The sequence below is a fragment of the Aythya fuligula genome, chromosome 23 (assembly GCF_009819795.1).
Source record: "Aythya fuligula isolate bAytFul2 chromosome 23, bAytFul2.pri, whole genome shotgun sequence".
NCBI classification, from domain to species: domain Eukaryota; kingdom Metazoa; phylum Chordata; class Aves; order Anseriformes; family Anatidae; genus Aythya; species Aythya fuligula.
In genome coordinates this window covers 4,975,012-4,993,157 of record NC_045581.1, presented here as the reverse complement: position 1 = coordinate 4,993,157, position 18,146 = coordinate 4,975,012, and the positions used below count along the sequence as shown (strand labels likewise).

Sequence of the window (18,146 nt, the reverse complement as noted above, 5' to 3'; positions counted from 1 at the left end):
GCTTACTGCACTTTTTTGGGTACTCACACGGCGCAGATCACACATGCACTTAAGCAAAGTCGACAAGCCTTTTGGTAGCTGTTTATTTTTGGAGAGACTGGCTGTATCACAAACCCAGTGTGCAGCTACACAGCCGTCCCTTCGCTCTGCGCCTGCTTCTCTTTTGCAGCTCTGGCTTTTGCTTGCCACTCTCTCCTCTTCTTTAGCCTTTCTGGTGCTTTCAGCTTCCGCGCCTCCTGAAAAACCTGCAGGAGGAGCATAAGCAGGTGAGAGAAGGGGAAAGACAAAGCTGTCTGCTGCTGATTACAACCATTCTGCTGCTGCTGCTCATTGCGACACACAGCATGGATCTGATGAGTTCCTGCAGCGGAGGCCAGAAGGCACGCAATGTATTTCAGTGAAATCAGCTCCTTGCCCTTTCTTCCTCCAGGACTCCAAGCAGCCTATGTTCTAGGGTACCACTCTCTGATATTCAGTTATAGCTATTCAGTCTTTTACTTATAAGTTAATTGGATTGAGATTTAATATTTATATACTGAGCATTGTCTAGCTTTGATTCTGGTCAGTTACCGCAATACATTTAGAGCAAATGAGAGGAGCTCAGTGGCCATACCCACATTTCTGTTCTAAAATTGCCATCAAACTTAATAGTCTTACACATTAGTTCCCCACACCAGGCTTGGAAGAAAACCTGTTTAGAATCACGCATTTCTGAGTAAACTAGCAGCTCAACCTGAAGTTCTTAACCACAGTACACCCTCAGTCAGTACACGCTTCACTGCCCATGGCCTAAGTGCCTTTTGTGTTGTTTTTGCTTTGTCAAGCTTGTTTTGTTCTACTGCTATCATCATCTCCTCAAATTCAAAACACAGATTTAAAGGACTCTTATGTATCAGCCCTTTCTGTCCTAATTGTGATCCCTATGAAGAGATTTTTTCCTACTCCAGTTACATAGCTTTTGCTCCGGTTTGCTCCATACCTTGATACAAAATGCCTTCTTAACAACCCAGCGCTTGGTGACCCGTCGGGAGTAGGCAGGGGGTAGCGCATACTGGATATTCAGCTGCTTGCAGGTGTTTTCAAAGGCATCGTAGCGGACACGGCGAAGATATGCAAGTAGTTTCTTCCGGCGATCCATGGCCATCAGCATGAGACGACGGTTACTTTTATCCTGTAAAGGACTTAATGTTCACTAGATTGCAAAAGATTGTACTTCCATTCCAATAAAGTACTTAGACCAAATTATGGCTAAAAGGAAACAATCAGGTTAAGGACAGTATCTTAGAACAATTTTTCTCAGCAGATACCACAAGAACATTAGATCACTACTAGAAGATCTGTGAAGACTTAATTTACTTTGCACTGAAATTGCTTTTTTCCAAGCTGCAAAGACTTGGAGGCAAAGACTGTGGGAGAAGTCTACCGGCTAAAAACTCTGCTTCCCCTCTGAAACGTACGCTTCCGTGTTATTTCTGGAACTATTTATTTTTGCCTTTCCAGAATTTAAATGTAAAGATAAAATCTGACTTGGCTCTATTTCACAGTTTGAATTGTTCTTTGGAAGAGAATATGCATAGCTTGATCCATACCGTCCAGGGCAATCTCATGGAAGAAATCGCTCTACCCTTTACAAGCAATTTGTCTAAAACCAGGCTTGAGCCAAGTAATTTCAAAAGGTCTTTTCTGCTGTACATTTGGCACAATTTCTGCGTTCTTTAAACTGAATTCTGTTCTGTTTTACTCTTTGAACTTTTATGATTAGGTAATACTTATGAACTTTTTTCAAACACGGTTGATTAATCCACTTCCCACCTTTTCCACTACATTCAGAATCTTCAGTAGATCTTTTTCAGAAACATACAGTTGTGATGTTTTCAGTTTGGACTTGAACCCAAGCAGCTTTAGGTAGGGAAATGGTCATTATGACATTAGAAATATTTAGTGGACAGGACTGTGCTAAAGGCAGAACAGATGGAGAATACAGCTGAAGTGATCACACTAGTTATGTTGAACACTAAGCATCGGAACTGTATCTGCAGCAAAACCAAATTTAGCTAAACTGCATTGAAATGTATCTGCTCAGGCATTCCCAACAATCCAGTAACAAAAATAAAACACATTCCACATTTCAGTGGGTGAGAACATAGCTGTGACTGAGCCAGCAGTTTCCCAGACTGACAACAAGGAACAGTTACTGCTATTTTATAAACCATCTTAGCAAAGCCCTAATCCCCAGAATCAAAATCCCTTTGTTCTCAACTCAGAAAACAACCTGAACAGCTGTTGTCTCGCATGCACGGGCTCAGATCACTGACAGTTACCTTGGGATGCCTCTGAAGATGCTCCTCGTAAGTGCGTATCTTAGCAGTCAATATAGCAGCTATAAAGGACAGACACAAGAAGCCATGAGAGAGCAGAAGCTTTCCAGGGTGAGATGGCGTCATTTACGTTTCCTTCAAATTGCCAGTTGCAGACTGCTGTTCTTATGCATACCCACTGCACCACAGCAAATATTATTGCACAGTAAATGGTAAACAAAACACAAAATATAACCTACATTAACCCAAGCAAGAACTATTACTATTATCAAGCTGCCTGATTAGAGGTTAATATTTTAACAGCTGATCACATGAATTTATTTGTAAGGCCTCTTGCTTTGCTGAATTACTGGTGAATTTACATTAATTTCATCTCCTTTGGTTTAAGTTTTGGAGGAACAGACACAGTTTAAGAGCTTTTCCTAACAGCTGCATCCAGCTTTCAAGGTTTTCGATTTTGGAAATGGTGCTGGTGGCAGCCTGAGAAACTGAAGGCCTTTATTAATGATAGCAGAGAACATTCTGGTCATTGGCAGTACGGCCTTTGTCTCTGCACTGTCCCTACACTATGCTTCAGGCAGAACTTGCCTATGCACAAGGAAATTTGGCTTCCAAGGCTGAATCTAGCATTTCATTCTGGTAATGGATGCTGTGCAATGGTTCATGTCACGTAAGCATTTGAAGCAGAACAATGCACATGCGGCCTTTAGAGGGTGGATATCAAGTAGTGATTTGGAAACTATCCTTGCAGACACTTGTAATAAATATAACTGGAACAGAGCCAATTGTGCCCCTACATTTCTGGTATTTCACATTTCTTTCACCATAAGTGAGCTGAGCCTTCCTCAGCAAATCTCTTGTAAGCACCCCAGCCTGTACCGCAGGCTACCTGCCTCTCAGGTGCTCTCCTGAAAGAGATTTTCCTAGCTGATACAGCAAACTTGAAGTGATAGGGTGGGAATAGCTGAATAAAGGCAAAGTGAACTATCATCTGCCAACAATATCCTTCTGCTTCTTTTAACTTACTTTGCACCTCAAAGGAGCCATTGTCATCTGGAGACCTCCTGACCTTCTCCACCAGCTGCTGTGTCTTTATCTTCATTTTCTCCTTCTGTGGACAAGAAAAGAACTTGTCACTTTCTGAGGAACACTGCAGGTCTGAGACACCCCACATCTCTTCCCAAATGCCCAGATAAAGGCTTTGTAGCTTTACTTGATGTCCATTGCAAAAGGTGTAAGTAGTGCTGCAAAAGAGGAACGTACTGCACATAGGATAGTGCTCAGAGTACACCAAGGAAGGAGCACAAAAGATCTCAACAACAGTGATTCTGTTTTCTGCTACGAGTCCAGGCACATCCTTCTTCCCAAAATTACAAAAGAAGGCTGGTGAAGAGGTCCTGACACCCTCATGAGCAGCAGAAACAGAACCAAAGCTGGTCTCACATGGTAGCTGCCTTCACTTTTTGAATCTTTTTAAGCTTAGGTGGTAGGCATCAAGAAACAGCAAGATCTTTGTGATGCTGTTCTGCTTTGCTTACTTGTTTTCTGGGCATACAAAAAATAAAAGTCATTTGAAGAACACCTGCTGCCCAGTGTACTACTTCTGTAATACAGCCCAACCGCCAGCAATAACGCAACACAGCTGCATCTCCTCCTGTGCTCATGGAATACTTTATTACCCAATTTTAATATGCAATTATTATCATAAAGACAACTTCATAATAAATTTTAAGAGCATGCAAGACTTATCATCCTCATGTATTTAATATCCCCAGATCTGCATCCACCAAGCAACACTTATAACAAGAGTAAATGTAGGGCATTTAATAATATAGGTAAGTTACATAAACATGATGGTTTGACAAACCATCTAGTTTTTATGCATGTAAAATGACACTAACCTGGCTTGCCATTTCCAGTGACAATAATCTTTTCACTACGTCATCAACGCTGTAAGGAGATTGCAGATTGGTTTATAAGCTTAGAAACCAGGTATATTTAACAACAGGAATGAAGCTAGGTTTTCAGAACACATTAACTTCCCTCAAATTTATTCTGCAGGTTTACAGTGACTCTCCTCCCCTCCTAAACCTGTCAGCCACGAGCTATTTCTGTATTCCAAAGAAAAATAATGGCTGAAAATCACAGAAGCATCAAGTTTCCACAGGAAGCACTGTATGAATTATTTCAAATCACGCTGAAGTTCCAAAAACAACAATGCCTGCAAACTGCGTGCTAAAGGTTAACCACCAGGTAAGTAGCCAAGGACAAAATAATTACTTCTAAGACCTGCTCCTTCAAAGACTTGTGAAAGTCTCAGTTACGCCACTGGGGGCTGTCCATGCACCACACATGAAGAGTTCTGGAATCAAAGCATAAAAATGCAGAACTTCAGGCCCAGATATCAGAAGTAGCCTCTCATTTTGAGTTGTTTAATTGTAGACTCTTTAACACCTGTTTTCGAGACAGGCATAGATTATTTCTAAGAAGATTATTTTTATCACGTCAAGATTATTTCTTTTTCTACGGATGTAGACAAAGTCCACAAAAGATGTGGACAAACAGCACTTCTGAGAAACATGCTCAGTGCATCTTACATTAATTAAACAGAAACCTAACACAGTCACAAACAGTGGTGGCTTGCAATTTTGTTATTTTTTTTTTTAATTGCGTAGCTGTGACCACAGAACATTCATTATTGAGCAGCTGACATGTTCCACAGATGGCGGTTATATGAATCTAAGCTACAAAGCTCTCAAGAGATTAGCCGTGCCTTTTTGCTGTATCATACCTATTTATTATCGGGACATTGGCATACTCTTTCTTCATCATTGTTGGAGGAAGATCATCCAAATGGCTGGGGATGTCTACAAGGGAAAGATAAGGCAGTAAGTCTGGCTCCCTCACCTTTGTAATCACCCCTCAAGCTGCAGAGATGCAAATTCCTGCAGCAGGGATTACGTTTCCCTCTCTTCTCACAAGCAGTGTACATCTGCATCTTTAAAGTGAAAAAGATGCAAATTTCCCCAAATACCCCCTCTTCTTGCTGCATTAGGGTACAACTCCAATAGCATCAACAGTAAAATTTTGCCACTTTCTCCCACCAATCCTGACGTACCTCTTATCTTTCTTCTCACAGGTCTGGCATAACATCTTGCTGGCTGAATAAAGGCACTGCAAACTTGATGAAAAAAAAAAAAAAAAAACCACACGCAAAGATTTATTAGATTGTTTGCACTTTTCTACCTACATACTCATTAAACACTGCCCAGCCTGTACTAGAAAACTGGTCAGAGTATGTAGACTCCAAGATGATTTGTAACCAACTTAGGTCTTTTGTCCCACAGGCAGCATGGAACAGTTTCAGTGTGGTCCTCACACTGGTGCTAAAACAAATGGGTGAAGCCAACTCAAATGAAAAAAAGAACAAGGCTAGCAGGAAGAGATCACAAGCGCCTGGCCTGCTGCTAAACAGAATGCAAGGTTCTCCAGCTGAACTGTGTTCATTTAAAGGATTCAAATTGATTATTTAATGCAAATAGTTTCACGTGCAAGTTAGATGGGCTGCTCTGAACTATGCCAGTGGCAGAGAGGTGCAGCAAAACCTTTGACCGGCACACCTTGGTACAGACAAGGATATTCATCAGTATCCTGAGTTCCAAGACTAGAAAGAACTCTTACAACTGCCCTTTCTAGGCTTTGATGTTGGTATCAACACCTGCTTGAGATTATTCAAGCATCCTTTCACGTACAGGCTTCGCCAGTCCTGCCTACAAATGGAGTTTGCTGAGCAGCAAGCTAGCGAAACTCTGCAGCTGGGAGGCACCAGACCTGAGCCCTGGCTCGCAGGACACGTGCTCAGCACAGGGCAGATCTCCCCACGGCTCAGTCAGCCCTCTCGTGTGTCCTGTGCCGTAGCAGCACGCACAGAAACAAGGCTGGAGCTGTGACCTGCGCCTTGGATCAGCTCAGGGCCGGTTCTGTGCACACAGGCGTGCTGCACCTGAGGGACTCTTGGTGTTGGGGCTTGGACCCTTGGTGTCAGGGCCACCTCAGCTACTTCAGCACAGCCCTGAGGTGCTCAGAGCAGCCCCGCAGGCCGTCCCCAGCCCTCAGCCCCTTGCGCACCTCCCCTTTAAGCCCCAAAACCCCTTGCCCACCCCAGCCCCCTCAGCCCCAGCAGACAGGGGGCCGCCCAGCCCCACTCACCCCAGAGCCAGCCCCACACCCACCCCACACCGCCCACCCCCGGCCCCCTCACGCCTTGAGGCCCCCCCCAGGCCCTCCCCACCTCCCCCGCAGCACCCCCAGCCCCTGTCCCCTCCCCGGGGCCACCCAGCCCCACGACCCCCGGGAGGCCACCCCTACCACCTTGGGGGCCACCTCTCCCACTTTAGGGCCACCTCTGCCCCCCAGGGACCTCCTCTGTCCCTTGAGGCCCACCTCAGCCCCCCGGGGGCTCCCCCATCCCCGTCAGGACCCCCCCTCAGGCTGCTGCCCGCCCCGAGCCACCCTCACCTTTCCACCCTCCCCTCCGCTCCCTCCCCTTCTCCCCCTCTCCCGGCTCCCTCCCCGGGCCGCCCCGCACCCCCACGACCCCTCACCGGCCGCTGCCCCTCGACGGCCGCCCCCCAGGACGGCGGAGGCCGCCCCCGCCAGGCCGCGGCCCAGCGCCGCCATCGCCCCCATCTCCTCAGGGCCCCGCCGCCCTGGGCGCCGCCATCTTGCCCAGGCGCCGCCACCGAGCGATTGCCGAGCGCATCGATGGGCACCACCCCAATGTGTCCCCCCCCCCCCAAAACCCCCAAAAAATCCCCAAAAATGGGCCCCTACCCCGGGCTGATCCCTCTTTATTGGGGTTGTTGTTATAAGGGGAGGTGGAGACGCAGCACTGGGAGCCCCCCGGTTAGGGCTGCTCTGCAGGGAGGGGTTGCCTGCACCTCACAGCCAGGCTGTGGGGTTGTAGGGGGACAGGGGTAGAGGGGGAAAATAAAGGGGACAGGAGGGTGAAGGGGGTGGGAAAGCAAAAGGGACAGGCCCACGGTCCCCACAGAGCACCCCTTGGGGCTGCAGGGCTTTGGGGGACAGCAGGAGGGGGGCTCCGTGCCCAGCTTGGGGGGACATGGGGGACAGGAGGAGAGGGCAAAGGGGATGGGAGAGCAAAAGGGATCAGAGAAAAAAAGGGATGGGAAAGCAAAAGGGGATGGGAAAGCAAAAGGAACAAGCCCAGGGTCCCCACAGAGCACCCCTAGGGGCTGTAGGCTCTTCAAGGACAACAGAAGGGAGGCTCCATGCCCAGCTTGGGGGGCACAGAAGGGGATCACGGAGTGGGGTTTGGTCCGGGGTCTTTAGTCCCATAATGGGATGGCGCCGTTAACACCGCTGGAAGTCGTGGAGCTCCTCGGCCCCACTGATCTGCAGGCCCTGCAGCAGGGGGAAGTCGATGAGCGCCTCCTCCGAGAAGCACCCGGCCCCCCGGCAGCCGTGGCTGGGGGCGGCCCCGTGGAACCACAGGTTCTCGTAGGGCTTGGGGCTGGGGCTGCGGTCGAAAAGCAGGGGCTGCGTGGAGCTGGAGCGGAGGTAGAGGCGACATGGGACGTGCTGCTGGCCCTTGTAGCCGTCCCCTGCCACCTGCGCGTACTGCACGGTCTCACCGCTCCCGTAGGAGCCGGTGCCCGGCCCCGTGGCCCTGCTGGGGCTGTCCTGCTGCACGTAGGGCTGTGGCACCCCGGGGAAGGCAACGGTGGTCTCTGCAGGGGGATCCTTGCCCCAAACGGGCGCCTGCTTCCCTGCTGCTCTTTCCAGCACCGTGACGGTAGAAATGGTCGCCAGGCCGGGCTCCTTCGCACTGGGCACTTGGGGAGGCTCCTAGAGGAACAGCGTGTTGATGGCACTGCCATGTTTGTAGGGTCCCCTTTTGTGTGTCCCCCTCCCAGCATCGTGCAGGGGAGGCCCCAGAGGTCTCACCTGCTGCAGCTCCGCCGGCACCCACTTGCCCAGGCTGCTGTTGGCCGGGTCGGGGACGCTGGGCCAGAACTGCTGCTTTACCCTGGGGGTGGCACAACGAGGGGGTCAGCACGGTGCCCAGGAGCTGGCTGCTGTGGGGCTGGAGCCATCAGGATGGAGCCATCCCCTCCCTGCCTTCAGCCCTTCCAGGGACGAGGGCAGCTCCAGCCCCATACAGAGCCCGCTCCCGACCCCGCAGCGGGGCTCTTGGCGCTCACCTCCCGTTCTTCTGGAAGCAGATCAGCAGGGCTGTGAGCAGGACGAAGATCAGCCCCAGGGTCAGGAAGAGGATCTGGATCTCGATGTCATCTGGAAAGCAGGGGACGGGGTCACGGCCAGAAGTGTCCCTTGCAGACTGGTGGGGACAGCGGTGGGGCAAATTTGGGGCAGGACCTGGCTCCAGTGGGTCCCCTCACACCCCTCCAGCGTCCCCAAAGCCCCTCACGTCCATGCTCACCCAGCACCATGGTCACCAGGGTGAGGCTGGTGCCGTTGGTGCTGCCGCCGACCGTGGAGGCCATGATGTGCACTTTGTAGAGGGTTGATGGCTTCAGGTCCCGGATGATGAAGGAATTGAAGGAGGAATTCACAACGGCACCTGCGGAGGCATGGGGGCTGTTGGAAGGGCTGGGCCCTGCACAGCCTGACCGAGGGCTGCCCGGCAGAGTGGATGGGCACAATCATAAAATCATGGGAGGGTTTGGGTTGGAAGGGACCTTAAAGCCCACCCAGTTCCATCCCCAATGCCATGTGCAGGGACAGCTCCCACTAAAACAGGTTGATTAAATAGCCATGGGTCCAGATCCATCTGAGCAGGGCCTGGGGCTGCTGATGCCCTGCACGGCACAGCCGAGGAGGGGCAGGGTGTGGGGCCGGGACTCACTGGCCACCTCGGCGGTGCTGTTGGCCCAGAAGATGGTGTAGTTGGTGATGAAGCCGTTCTGCAGCTCAACGGCCACCGGGTCCCAGCAGAGCTCCGCGTGGGCCTTGCTGATGCTCTTCAGGTGCAGCTTCGGGGCGTGGGATGGTGCTGGAAGGGAGCGGGACGAGCGGCTGAGCACGGCGCTGAGCTGCTGCCTCTGTGCCCCGGGGTGGGGCTCTGTGCAGCCACGGCAAGCCAAATCCCAGCCTGGTGGGCTGAGATCTTCTGCACAGCCCCTAAATTTGGGGCACGTGGGGACCAAGATGGGCCCCGAGGGGAGGTGCTGGCAGCGCACGCACCCTTCTGCCTGGAGTAGGCTGCTGTGTGGGCGGGCGTCCCGACGGCATCCTTGTAGAGGGGGCACACCGAGATGTTGTAGCGCTGGAAGGGCTCGATGCCGCCTGCAAAGGAGAGCAGAGGGGGGCTTCAGGCTGGGGGTCCTGGCTGCTGAGCCCCCCCGGTCATGCCAGCCCCCGGGGAGCCGATGGAGAGCAGGGAGGGAGCGTGTGGCGTGGGCTCGGGGCAGGATTTGCTGCTGGGAGCCCCAGGAGAGACCCTGGGGCACAAAACCCTGCAGAGCTGGTTGGGACCCCCCAGAACCCCCCCAAAACCCCCTGCTTACCCTGGATGAGGGCAGAGGTGGCGGCCCCATCGCGCTGCATCTGCCAGCAGGCGCTGCAGCGGCCGGGCTCCGAGGCCACCCGCTGCCACTCCAGCACGTAGGCGGCCACCGGGGCCCTGGGTGCCTCCCAGTGCACCCAGAGGCTTCGTTCACCTGCGGGTTCGGCCCGGAGCCCAGCCAGGGGCTGACCTGTGTGGGGACAGCCACGGGGCTGAGGGCAGAGGGGAGCAGCCCAGCCCTGCTCCCTGCAGCCGAGAGCCCCCCGTGCCCCCGCGCGCTGCCTGGGAGCATCGTGGGGAGCCCCTTTGGGAGCCCCGCGGGTGCTCACCCTCCCAGGGGCTGCAGCCACGTTAAAAACGCCACCCAAACCCCTACGAGGGGGGAAGCTTTCAGCCCACGAGAGGTGCTCTTTCAGACCCTCACCTTTCCTCTCCAGGAGCACGACCTCGGTCGCTGCCGACTCGCCGGCGGCGTTGTAGGCAGAGAGGTAAACCCTCCTGGTCCCCGCCGGGGCGGTGAAGTCGCAGTGGGTGTCAGAGGTGTTGCAGACAGTCGGGGGCTCCCGGCCTCTCCTCCTGGGCCCCAGAGCCACGCGGTACCCCAGCAAACGCCCGTTTGCCTCCCGTTGCCGCGGGGCCTGGGCGCAGACGGGGGCTTACAGGGGATGGTGCAAGGTCCCGAAGGCAATGCCCTGTGCTCCCCACGGGGCTTACAGGGGGTGCTCGGCCCCGAAGGCAACACCCCACACTCCCCACACGCGCTCACCTTCCACCGCAGCTGCACCTCCAGCCTCCTGCCCACCGGGTCCGGCCGCGTGCTCCACCATGCGTCCAGCTTCCCCGTGGGGGCTGTAGTGGAACAGGGGTGAGCGTGGCGGTATCCTTGCAGCCACGCTGCTCAGGGGGTGTGCAGGGTCCCCCCCCGGACCTCTCTGTGCCCACCTTTCTCGTGGGTGGTGTGGTTCCTGGCCGCGCTCCACTCGCTCCAGTGGCCGCGTGCCGAGTGCCGCCGGCAGCGCATCTGGAAGAGGTACGGGGTCCCGAAGAGCAGCCCGCAGCACTGCGCCGTGCCGGCCTGGCCGACGATGCCGGTGACCTGGGGGCAGCCAGAGCGGGGTCAGCTCCTGCCTCCAAACCCCATCCAGCTGTGGGGTGCGGCCCCGGGAGCTGTGTGCTGGTGTGGGGATGAGGGGCACCCTGCGGTCCTCTTCCCTGGTCACGGCACACGTCCCATCATCATCTTCCCCCTCAAAGGAGGGGAAAAGAGGGAGCTGCTCTGGTTGGGATCAGGACCAGGCTCAGGTTCTGACCCCATAACACTGCCCTGGGGTTTTGAAGGCAGGGAGCCACTATGATGGCACCGCAGGCAACATGCCTCCCCTGGGAGGGACCTGGGGGCTGCAACCTGCCCCTGGATGTGCCCAAGGGTGCAGAAAGCAGGGCACAAAACCTGGCTGAGCTCGGAGCAGGGGGGACGCCCTGGTTCCTGCAGTCCCCGGGGCCCCGCTGCCCCCAGCAGCACTCACCAGCACCCAGTTGGGGTCCTCGGGGGGCCGGTAGCGCAGCTCACACCACAGCTCCATGTGCGCGCTGCTCGGCGCCACCGCCCAGGCCAGGGTGACGCAGTCGGTCTGGGGGGGCACGGACTGGATGCTCCGCAGGGCCGGGGGCTCCAGCTGGGCTGCAGGGAGAAATGGGGGGAGCTGGGGGCATCCAAGGGGCTGTGCCGGGGCCGCATCCTGGTATGGGGCTGTTATCAATGCCTCGAACCCCAGCAGGGCTGGGTGCTGAGCTCGGGGTTGGGGGGCAGGGGAGGAGCCTCCCCAAAATGTTTTGGGCAAGACTTTGGGAGAAGGGGCAGGAGCTGGAGAGCAACGAGGTGCAAGCAACCTGCAGCACACGGGGAGAGCCTGGGGAAATGCATCTTTTTCTTTAGGAACCAAAAGATTTGCAGCTGGCCCCGTGGTGGGCAGGGGCTGCCCCGTTTCCACCGGCTGTGCCCACCCCACACTGGGACATGGGGATGATGCTCAGGAGCATGGGGCCAGAGCTGATTTACACCACGGGCTGGGCTAACTCCTACGGGGGAGAGAAACACCCCGATGGGTGCAGGATCGGTGCACAGCCCAGGAAGGCAGCAGGTCCGTGTCCCTATGGGGGCGAGGACCCGCTCTGAGCGGGGTGGCTGGGCTGGTTGGCTGGCAGCCCGTCCCCAGCAGGACGCCTCGCGGTGTCTGGGCAGGTTCCTGTTATAAATAGTTGATGGGAGCCGGATGCATTATTAATGGAGCTCCTGAATAAACGGGGAATCAATTGCTGGAGAGCGTTGTAGAGTGCAGCGGGTCAACCGACGGCTCGTAACCCGCCGGCGCGCGCCGCACAGCTCTGAAACGCGGCGCTGGCACCTATTCATCTCAGCAAGCCATTTATCAGGGCAACCTGCCTGTAAAATACGACCCGGGAGCCTGACACGCTCTAACGGCGCTCTAATATCCCTCCCTCACCCATAATTAGTCTCCCCGGGCCCTCGTTTGTGCGCGGGGAGGCCGGCGGCGGCCGTCACTCACCGACGTCCATGGGGTCGAGGCGGAGGCGCTCGGATTCGGCCGTGCCCAAGGCGTTGGAGGCGGCCACCCAGATCTCCATCTGCCCGTACAGCTGCAGCAGGCGCCGCGGCACCGTGCAGTGGCTGCGGCCACCTTGAGGGGTGCAGCCCGTCACCGCCGGGGCTCTGCTCCTGCGGGGGGGAGACGGGTGGGCTCAGGGGGCAGAGGACGGGCTGGGTTGGTGGGGAGAGGGTTGGGATACGCAGCTGAAGGGAAGGGATGCGGATGGTGTCCCCCGGCAGGGCTTACGTGGAGCATTTGAGCACCACGCTGGTGGGGAGGAGGCTGTCGGCTCCTGGCTGCCAGCGGCACGTCAGCCCGTAGTCACTGAGGTTGAGCAGGCAGCTGAGGTTGGAGGGCTTGGCAGGGGGGTCTAGGAGAGAGCAGCCAGGAGAGGAGCTGGGTAAAACGCCCCGTTTTGGGTCTGGAGAAGCCTCGGCCACCTTGTGGGGAGCACACAGGGACGGTGGTGCCTCGGGGGGAGACGCCTGCGTGGTGGACTTACAGCCCGCCCGGATCTCGGCCAGGCCGACCCGCTGCTTGGTCCCGTTCCACTCCACCCAGCACCACAGCTTGGCCTGCGTGCGGTTGAACTGGGGCAGGGTCAGGTTGGACACCTCGGTGTCCCCCCCGCCGCAGCCCTGGCTCCCGGCCACCGTCTCGTTGTCCAGCATCCAGGAGATCCGTGCCCGCCCGCCCTGCAGCCCGCGGCACAGCCTGCTGCGCACGCTGCACGACGCCGTGACGGCCGAGCCCAGCGGCACCACGGGCGAGCCCACCTCCACCGAGGCACAGCCGAGGGTCCCTGCAGGAAAGGAGAGCGGGCACGGCCGTGACAAAGCCGTCTCAGCCCCCCCCGGCACCAAGGCAGGGCAGGAGCAGGGCTCCTTTCCTGAGAGGGGCCCCGCAGCCGCCGGAGGGGAAGAGCTGGGCGTTGGGCAAGCCTTTCACAGCCGTGCCGGGCCCCATCCTGCCGGTGCTCCTGTCCCCAGCACACTCCCAGCTGGTGGGATGGGCACTGGGTGCCTTGGGGACTTTGGGGGCACGGGGCCGGGTCCCCACTCACCGCCCAGGCGGAGGAGCAGGAGCAGGGAGAGCCGCAGCAGCAGCAAGGGCGTCCCCACACCGCGCCTGGCCATGGTCTGCTCCGTGGCTTTGGCATCACCTGGAATGGAGATGCAGTGAGTTGAGAAGGAGCTCGGAGGGATAGAGGAGCCCATGACGGCCGGGGATTTTTCCTGGACGATGATGTCCCTTTGGCATCACCTGCAGCTGCCACCCTGCAGCACTGACAGGTCTGTCCCTGGGCTGTAGGAGTCCCTTTGGATCTCCTCCCCGGCAGACCCCGCTCACCAGGTCTCGGCGCCGGCTCTCCGGGGCACAAACGCCCTGTGCTTCGCTGCACCACGGGCTGGGCTTGTATCGGGTGTCTTCAGCCCCTGCTGGGGAGAGATTTGTGGTTTGAGCAGGGGTTAGAGCCGGGGTTTCAGGCAGCAGAGATAAGCTCAAACAGGGAAACGAATGAATGAAGGCGACGCAGCAGGGCTGGCCGAGCCTGCAGGGCCTCGGGGTGCTGCCTGCACCCTCTCCCTGCACTTCTGGCGCTGCATCCCATGGCTGTGCTGGGAGGGGTCCCGCTGCCAGCTCTCCCCGTGCCCTGTCCCAGTCTCATCCCCCTGGCGCTGGGCACCTGCCCCATCCCAGCACCCGGCTCTGAGTGCTCTCAGCTCCTCTCCCCTCACTCCGATGTCCTGCGTGGGCGGAAGGAAAGCAGCCAGCCCGGGGCACCACAACCCCCTGGCACATGTGGCTGTGCCAAACAGGGGCCGGCAGAGCCACCCGTGGCCGAGGGGACCCCAGCTCCCCGTGCCCCATCCCTACCTCTCCGTTCGGCCGCCGTCACCGCCCGCTCCCAGCGCCGGCCTCCGGCTCCCTGCGCTCAGCCCGTTTGCCAACATGCTGCTTTCCCCGTTAGTTCCTCAAAACCAGCGCCGTTAATTGCTGCGACTCTCTGAAGAAGGTGATTGCAAAACACTTCCCTGAAGGCTGGGCTGCCTCGCTCGCTGCAGGAAGGAAAGAGCCCGGCGGCACGCACGCATCCAGAGCCGGGGAGCAGCACCCGGCCTCCCCGCCCTCCCCGCTCCAGCACCACCATCTCCAAGCTGGGGCTGCGGAGAGGGACACGGCGTGGGGGAACGGACGGGGACACGGTTTTGGGGGTGCTGGAGCGGGGTTTTCCAGCCGCACCTCGCCCTGGGTGGCACCCGGCTGCCCGGTGGCTCTGCAGGCAGTGCCACCAGAGGCAGGGAGCCATCGGCTCCCTGGGGAAACCCACGTCCCGTGGGGTAAACAGGGGATTGCCCAACCCGCCACGCACCACGGCCTTCGCAACGGTGGCTGTGGCTGTTGTGCAAACGGGTGTTTACTACGGGATTCGGAGCACGCGTTTTGCCGTCAGCGCCGCCTCTCTCGGTGCTCACGCAACCCCTGCTGCAAACAGCCCGACCGTGGGGCCGAGGCTGCCGGCTGTGGGGCCGTGGGATCGTGACCCCCTTCCCCACCTCACGCTGATATTCCCCAAAATACAGAGGGACAGGGGTGGGGGGCACACCCACAGCACCTCACTTGGAGCTGGGATGGAGCTCTCCAGGCTGTGGCCGTCGCACCTTGCAGACCCCCGACCCCAGCACGGGGCTGTTCCCTGATTCCCCCCCTCCCAGCTCCCAGCACCCAGCTCCTCGGACAAGATTTCAACCAAAAAGCTCAACAAAGAGGGAAAAACCCAACCGAGCTCCTTGGTGGGCACCCAGACGTGGGCACCCCCCTGGGGCCGGACGCTCGGGGGCTCCGTCCCCATCCCAGTGAAGCCCCACGGGGGCCGTTTCCCACAGTGGGGCAGGAGGGGGGAACCTTGCAACATTCCCCTCGGGTGTAGCAACCCCCAGCATTTGACCACGGAAATCTTCTTTGCAGGCTGTTTACTGCCGAGAGCAGGAATATCGGTGCCGGTAGCTATGGCGACGTGGGCATCTCTGTGGGAACCGGCGAGGGATGGCGAAAGCTGTAAACACAAAACCGGGCAAAAACAAGCTGCTGGGCACGGGGCCACGGCTGGGTGTCCCCACGGGTGTCCGTGGGGCTGAGCACCCCTGGGTGCCTGCCCCCAGGGCTCCTTTATCCCCCTGTTCCACAGGGAGAGGGCTCGATGCGGGATGGGTGGAAGGGGGTGATGTGTCCCCAAGGCAGCTCTCTCAGTTCCCCTCCGGCTCTGAGTCACTCTCACAAGCCCACGGACCCCGTCCCGGGGGTGGGACAGGAGGATGAGCGGTGCCGTGACGTCCCCATGGCCACCGAGAGCTGGTGGCACCGCTCGGAGACACCCTGGGCACCACCTGCGGTGCTGGAGGTGGTGGAAAATGAAGGATCCAGGCACTGCTGATGGGCTCCAAGCACAGCACGGGGCGGTGGGGCCAGCAGTGTGCATGGGGCAGGGGCACAGGGGCAGCCCCGAGCCCAGCCCCATCCATCCCTCGGGCATTTCATCAGCCCCTCATCTCTAATCAAATCCCTGCCGGGCGGATCACTGCCATTAGGCAAAGTAAAGGACGTTACCCGCCTGCGTCGGCTCGGCTGTCAGCAAGAACCGGCCTCCCTAAAGAGATTTCTTCTTTCTTCTTCGCGTTCCCTGGAAAAATAAAGCACTGCCAGCCGTGCGAGACGCGAGAGCTGAGTGCAGAGCTGGTGCAGCCTCTAATGGATCAGTGGAGCTGTTTAATTGCAGCCTGGTGTGATTAATTCAAACAAACCCCGGCTCTCAGCCCTGCAGGGGCCCCAGCTGAGCCTCGCTGCAGGGTCCTGGGGGTTCAGGGACCCTCCCCTGGGGGCTGTGGGCACAGGCAGGGCCTCAGCCGCTCCCCTGCCCCTGCCTCAGTTTCCCCACACCACCTTTTCCCCAATTCTGATCAATTTGTGTAATTAGCGGTGCTAACGACCCCTCCTGCATGGGTTAAGGGATGGCTTTACTCCGGCTTTGGGGTGCAAACACCTTCCTGCAGTGATTTGCATCAGGCTGGATCCCCTCTGGCCTTTCAGACGGGGGCACTGCCTGTCCCCATGTCCCTGTCCCCAGCACTTTGAACATCTCCGGGCAGGGAACACATCGTTTCTCAACACGCTGTGCTATTTGCAAAACGCTCAGATTACCTCCAGCCCCTTCCAACGACGGAAATTGTGGCGTGACTCAGACACGGCTCCGCTCCGGGCCGTGGTGACAGCTCCTGAGGTCACCCCGTGGCTGCTGGTGGCAGTGGTGGCCGTATGGGGGGGTCCCAAGGCACCCGGACCCCTGTGGGGCTGAGCCCCGCGGTGCTGGGGGGCTCTGCTCCCCGTCCCCTGCGCCGTGGCCGCCTTCTGCCTCCGCTCCCCGGCTCCTCACCAGCCACACGAATGCAAATTGGGAGCGAATTGATTGCGCGGGGGTCCGGGAGGCTGACCTTGAACAAGGCTCCTGACACATTACTGTAATTAATGAGGCAGGACTATTAATTTTCCATGTTGCCGGGATCCGGGCAGTCCCTGGTGGGCACGGGGAGGGGGGAGGATGGGGCGGCGGGGCCGCCTGCCATCCTTCTTCCTTAATCTGCCAGATGCCAGAAGGATGTGGAGGAGCTGGAGCACGGGGAAGGGGTGCCGGGGGGGTGTCCCTGTGTTCATGGGGGGGCCAGGAGCAGGGGGTGATGCCCAGGGACAGGCAAGCTCCTGGAGTACGTCTGGGCTGCAGGGCAAGGGAATATAAAAAGTGTGTCCCTAAATTTCTGGGTCTGATGCCCAGGTGGCAGAGGAACATCCCCTGCCCGGTGGCTGAGCCCCTTCCCCATCCCCCTGGAAATCCCCACTCCTTTTCCCTGCAAGAAGGGAGCCTCTCCTCCCTTCTCCATTGCAGGAAAAACCCTCCCTGGGGAGCCATCAGGGCAGGGAACGTCTGCCCCCCCCGTGTCCCCCATCTCCCCCTGGCCCCCGGGGCACATCTGGGACCCGCCGCCCGCGGCGCTTCCCGGCACTGGGGCTGCGAGCACGGCGCTGTCGTTTTTCTGCTCTAATAAACACCCCTGACAATAATAGAACGACAAAAAAAAAAAAAAAAAAAAAGAAAAATCGGCTTTTATCGGGAGAAAAATACATCTGGAGATTATTTACTCACAGCCAATAGCCGCGGAACCAGGTCGTTAGCCCAGGCAAGTGGCTGACATGGAAACGGGGCAGCGGCTGCCCAGGAGATCCCAAAACACCGAATTTTTGGCTGGGTCTGACCGTGCTGCTGATGGTGCAGCCCCCAGCAGCGTGCCCGGGGTAGGGGTGGGAAGGAGGCTGGGACCCAGCTGGTGCCCAGCATCCAGCACCGGGACCAGGATCGGAGCCCCCAGCTCCTGCTGCGGCCGCCCGGCGCCCGTGTCCACGGGAGCAGGAAACCCACGGCCCATTGCCTCGTGCTAATCACAAAGGGCAATTAAACGACAGCTTCTGGAGGGCTATAAACATCCCCGATTTAAATCCAGTGACACACGGAAATGGGAATCCAACCAAGCAGCCTCCAGAAGTACTTTATTCCCCATTATTTTCATTAGCTGCCTTGTAATTTGATTTGTCCGTCTCCTGCTGCTGGCTTTTTCCACA

At 57.5% G+C, this 18,146-nt stretch overlaps 2 protein-coding genes across 2 annotated transcripts; both read right to left on the bottom strand.

Annotated features, from left to right (window-relative positions):
• Nucleotides 1-66: 66 nt before the first annotated feature.
• Nucleotides 67-7,051, bottom strand: MRPS15 (mitochondrial ribosomal protein S15). The gene is made up of 8 exons (XM_032202213.1): nucleotides 6,923-7,051; nucleotides 5,437-5,499; nucleotides 5,110-5,185; nucleotides 4,220-4,268; nucleotides 3,345-3,429; nucleotides 2,322-2,380; nucleotides 980-1,171; nucleotides 67-245 (listed from the first exon to the last, which is right to left on the bottom strand). The coding sequence occupies exons 1-8, from the start codon at nucleotides 7,005-7,007 to the stop codon at nucleotides 126-128; spliced, it is 729 nt and encodes a 242-aa protein (XP_032058104.1). The 5' UTR covers nucleotides 7,008-7,051; the 3' UTR covers nucleotides 67-125.
• Nucleotides 7,052-7,691: 640 nt separating this feature from the next.
• Nucleotides 7,692-13,612, bottom strand: CSF3R (colony stimulating factor 3 receptor). The gene is made up of 15 exons (XM_032202207.1): nucleotides 13,540-13,612; nucleotides 12,979-13,278; nucleotides 12,723-12,846; nucleotides 12,435-12,604; nucleotides 11,394-11,548; nucleotides 10,810-10,963; nucleotides 10,634-10,716; nucleotides 10,292-10,505; nucleotides 9,869-10,057; nucleotides 9,546-9,647; nucleotides 9,208-9,354; nucleotides 8,782-8,922; nucleotides 8,543-8,633; nucleotides 8,286-8,367; nucleotides 7,692-8,186 (listed from the first exon to the last, which is right to left on the bottom strand). The coding sequence occupies exons 1-15, from the start codon at nucleotides 13,610-13,612 to the stop codon at nucleotides 7,692-7,694; spliced, it is 2,520 nt and encodes an 839-aa protein (XP_032058098.1).
• Between the last annotated feature and the right edge of the window lie 4,534 nt (nucleotides 13,613-18,146).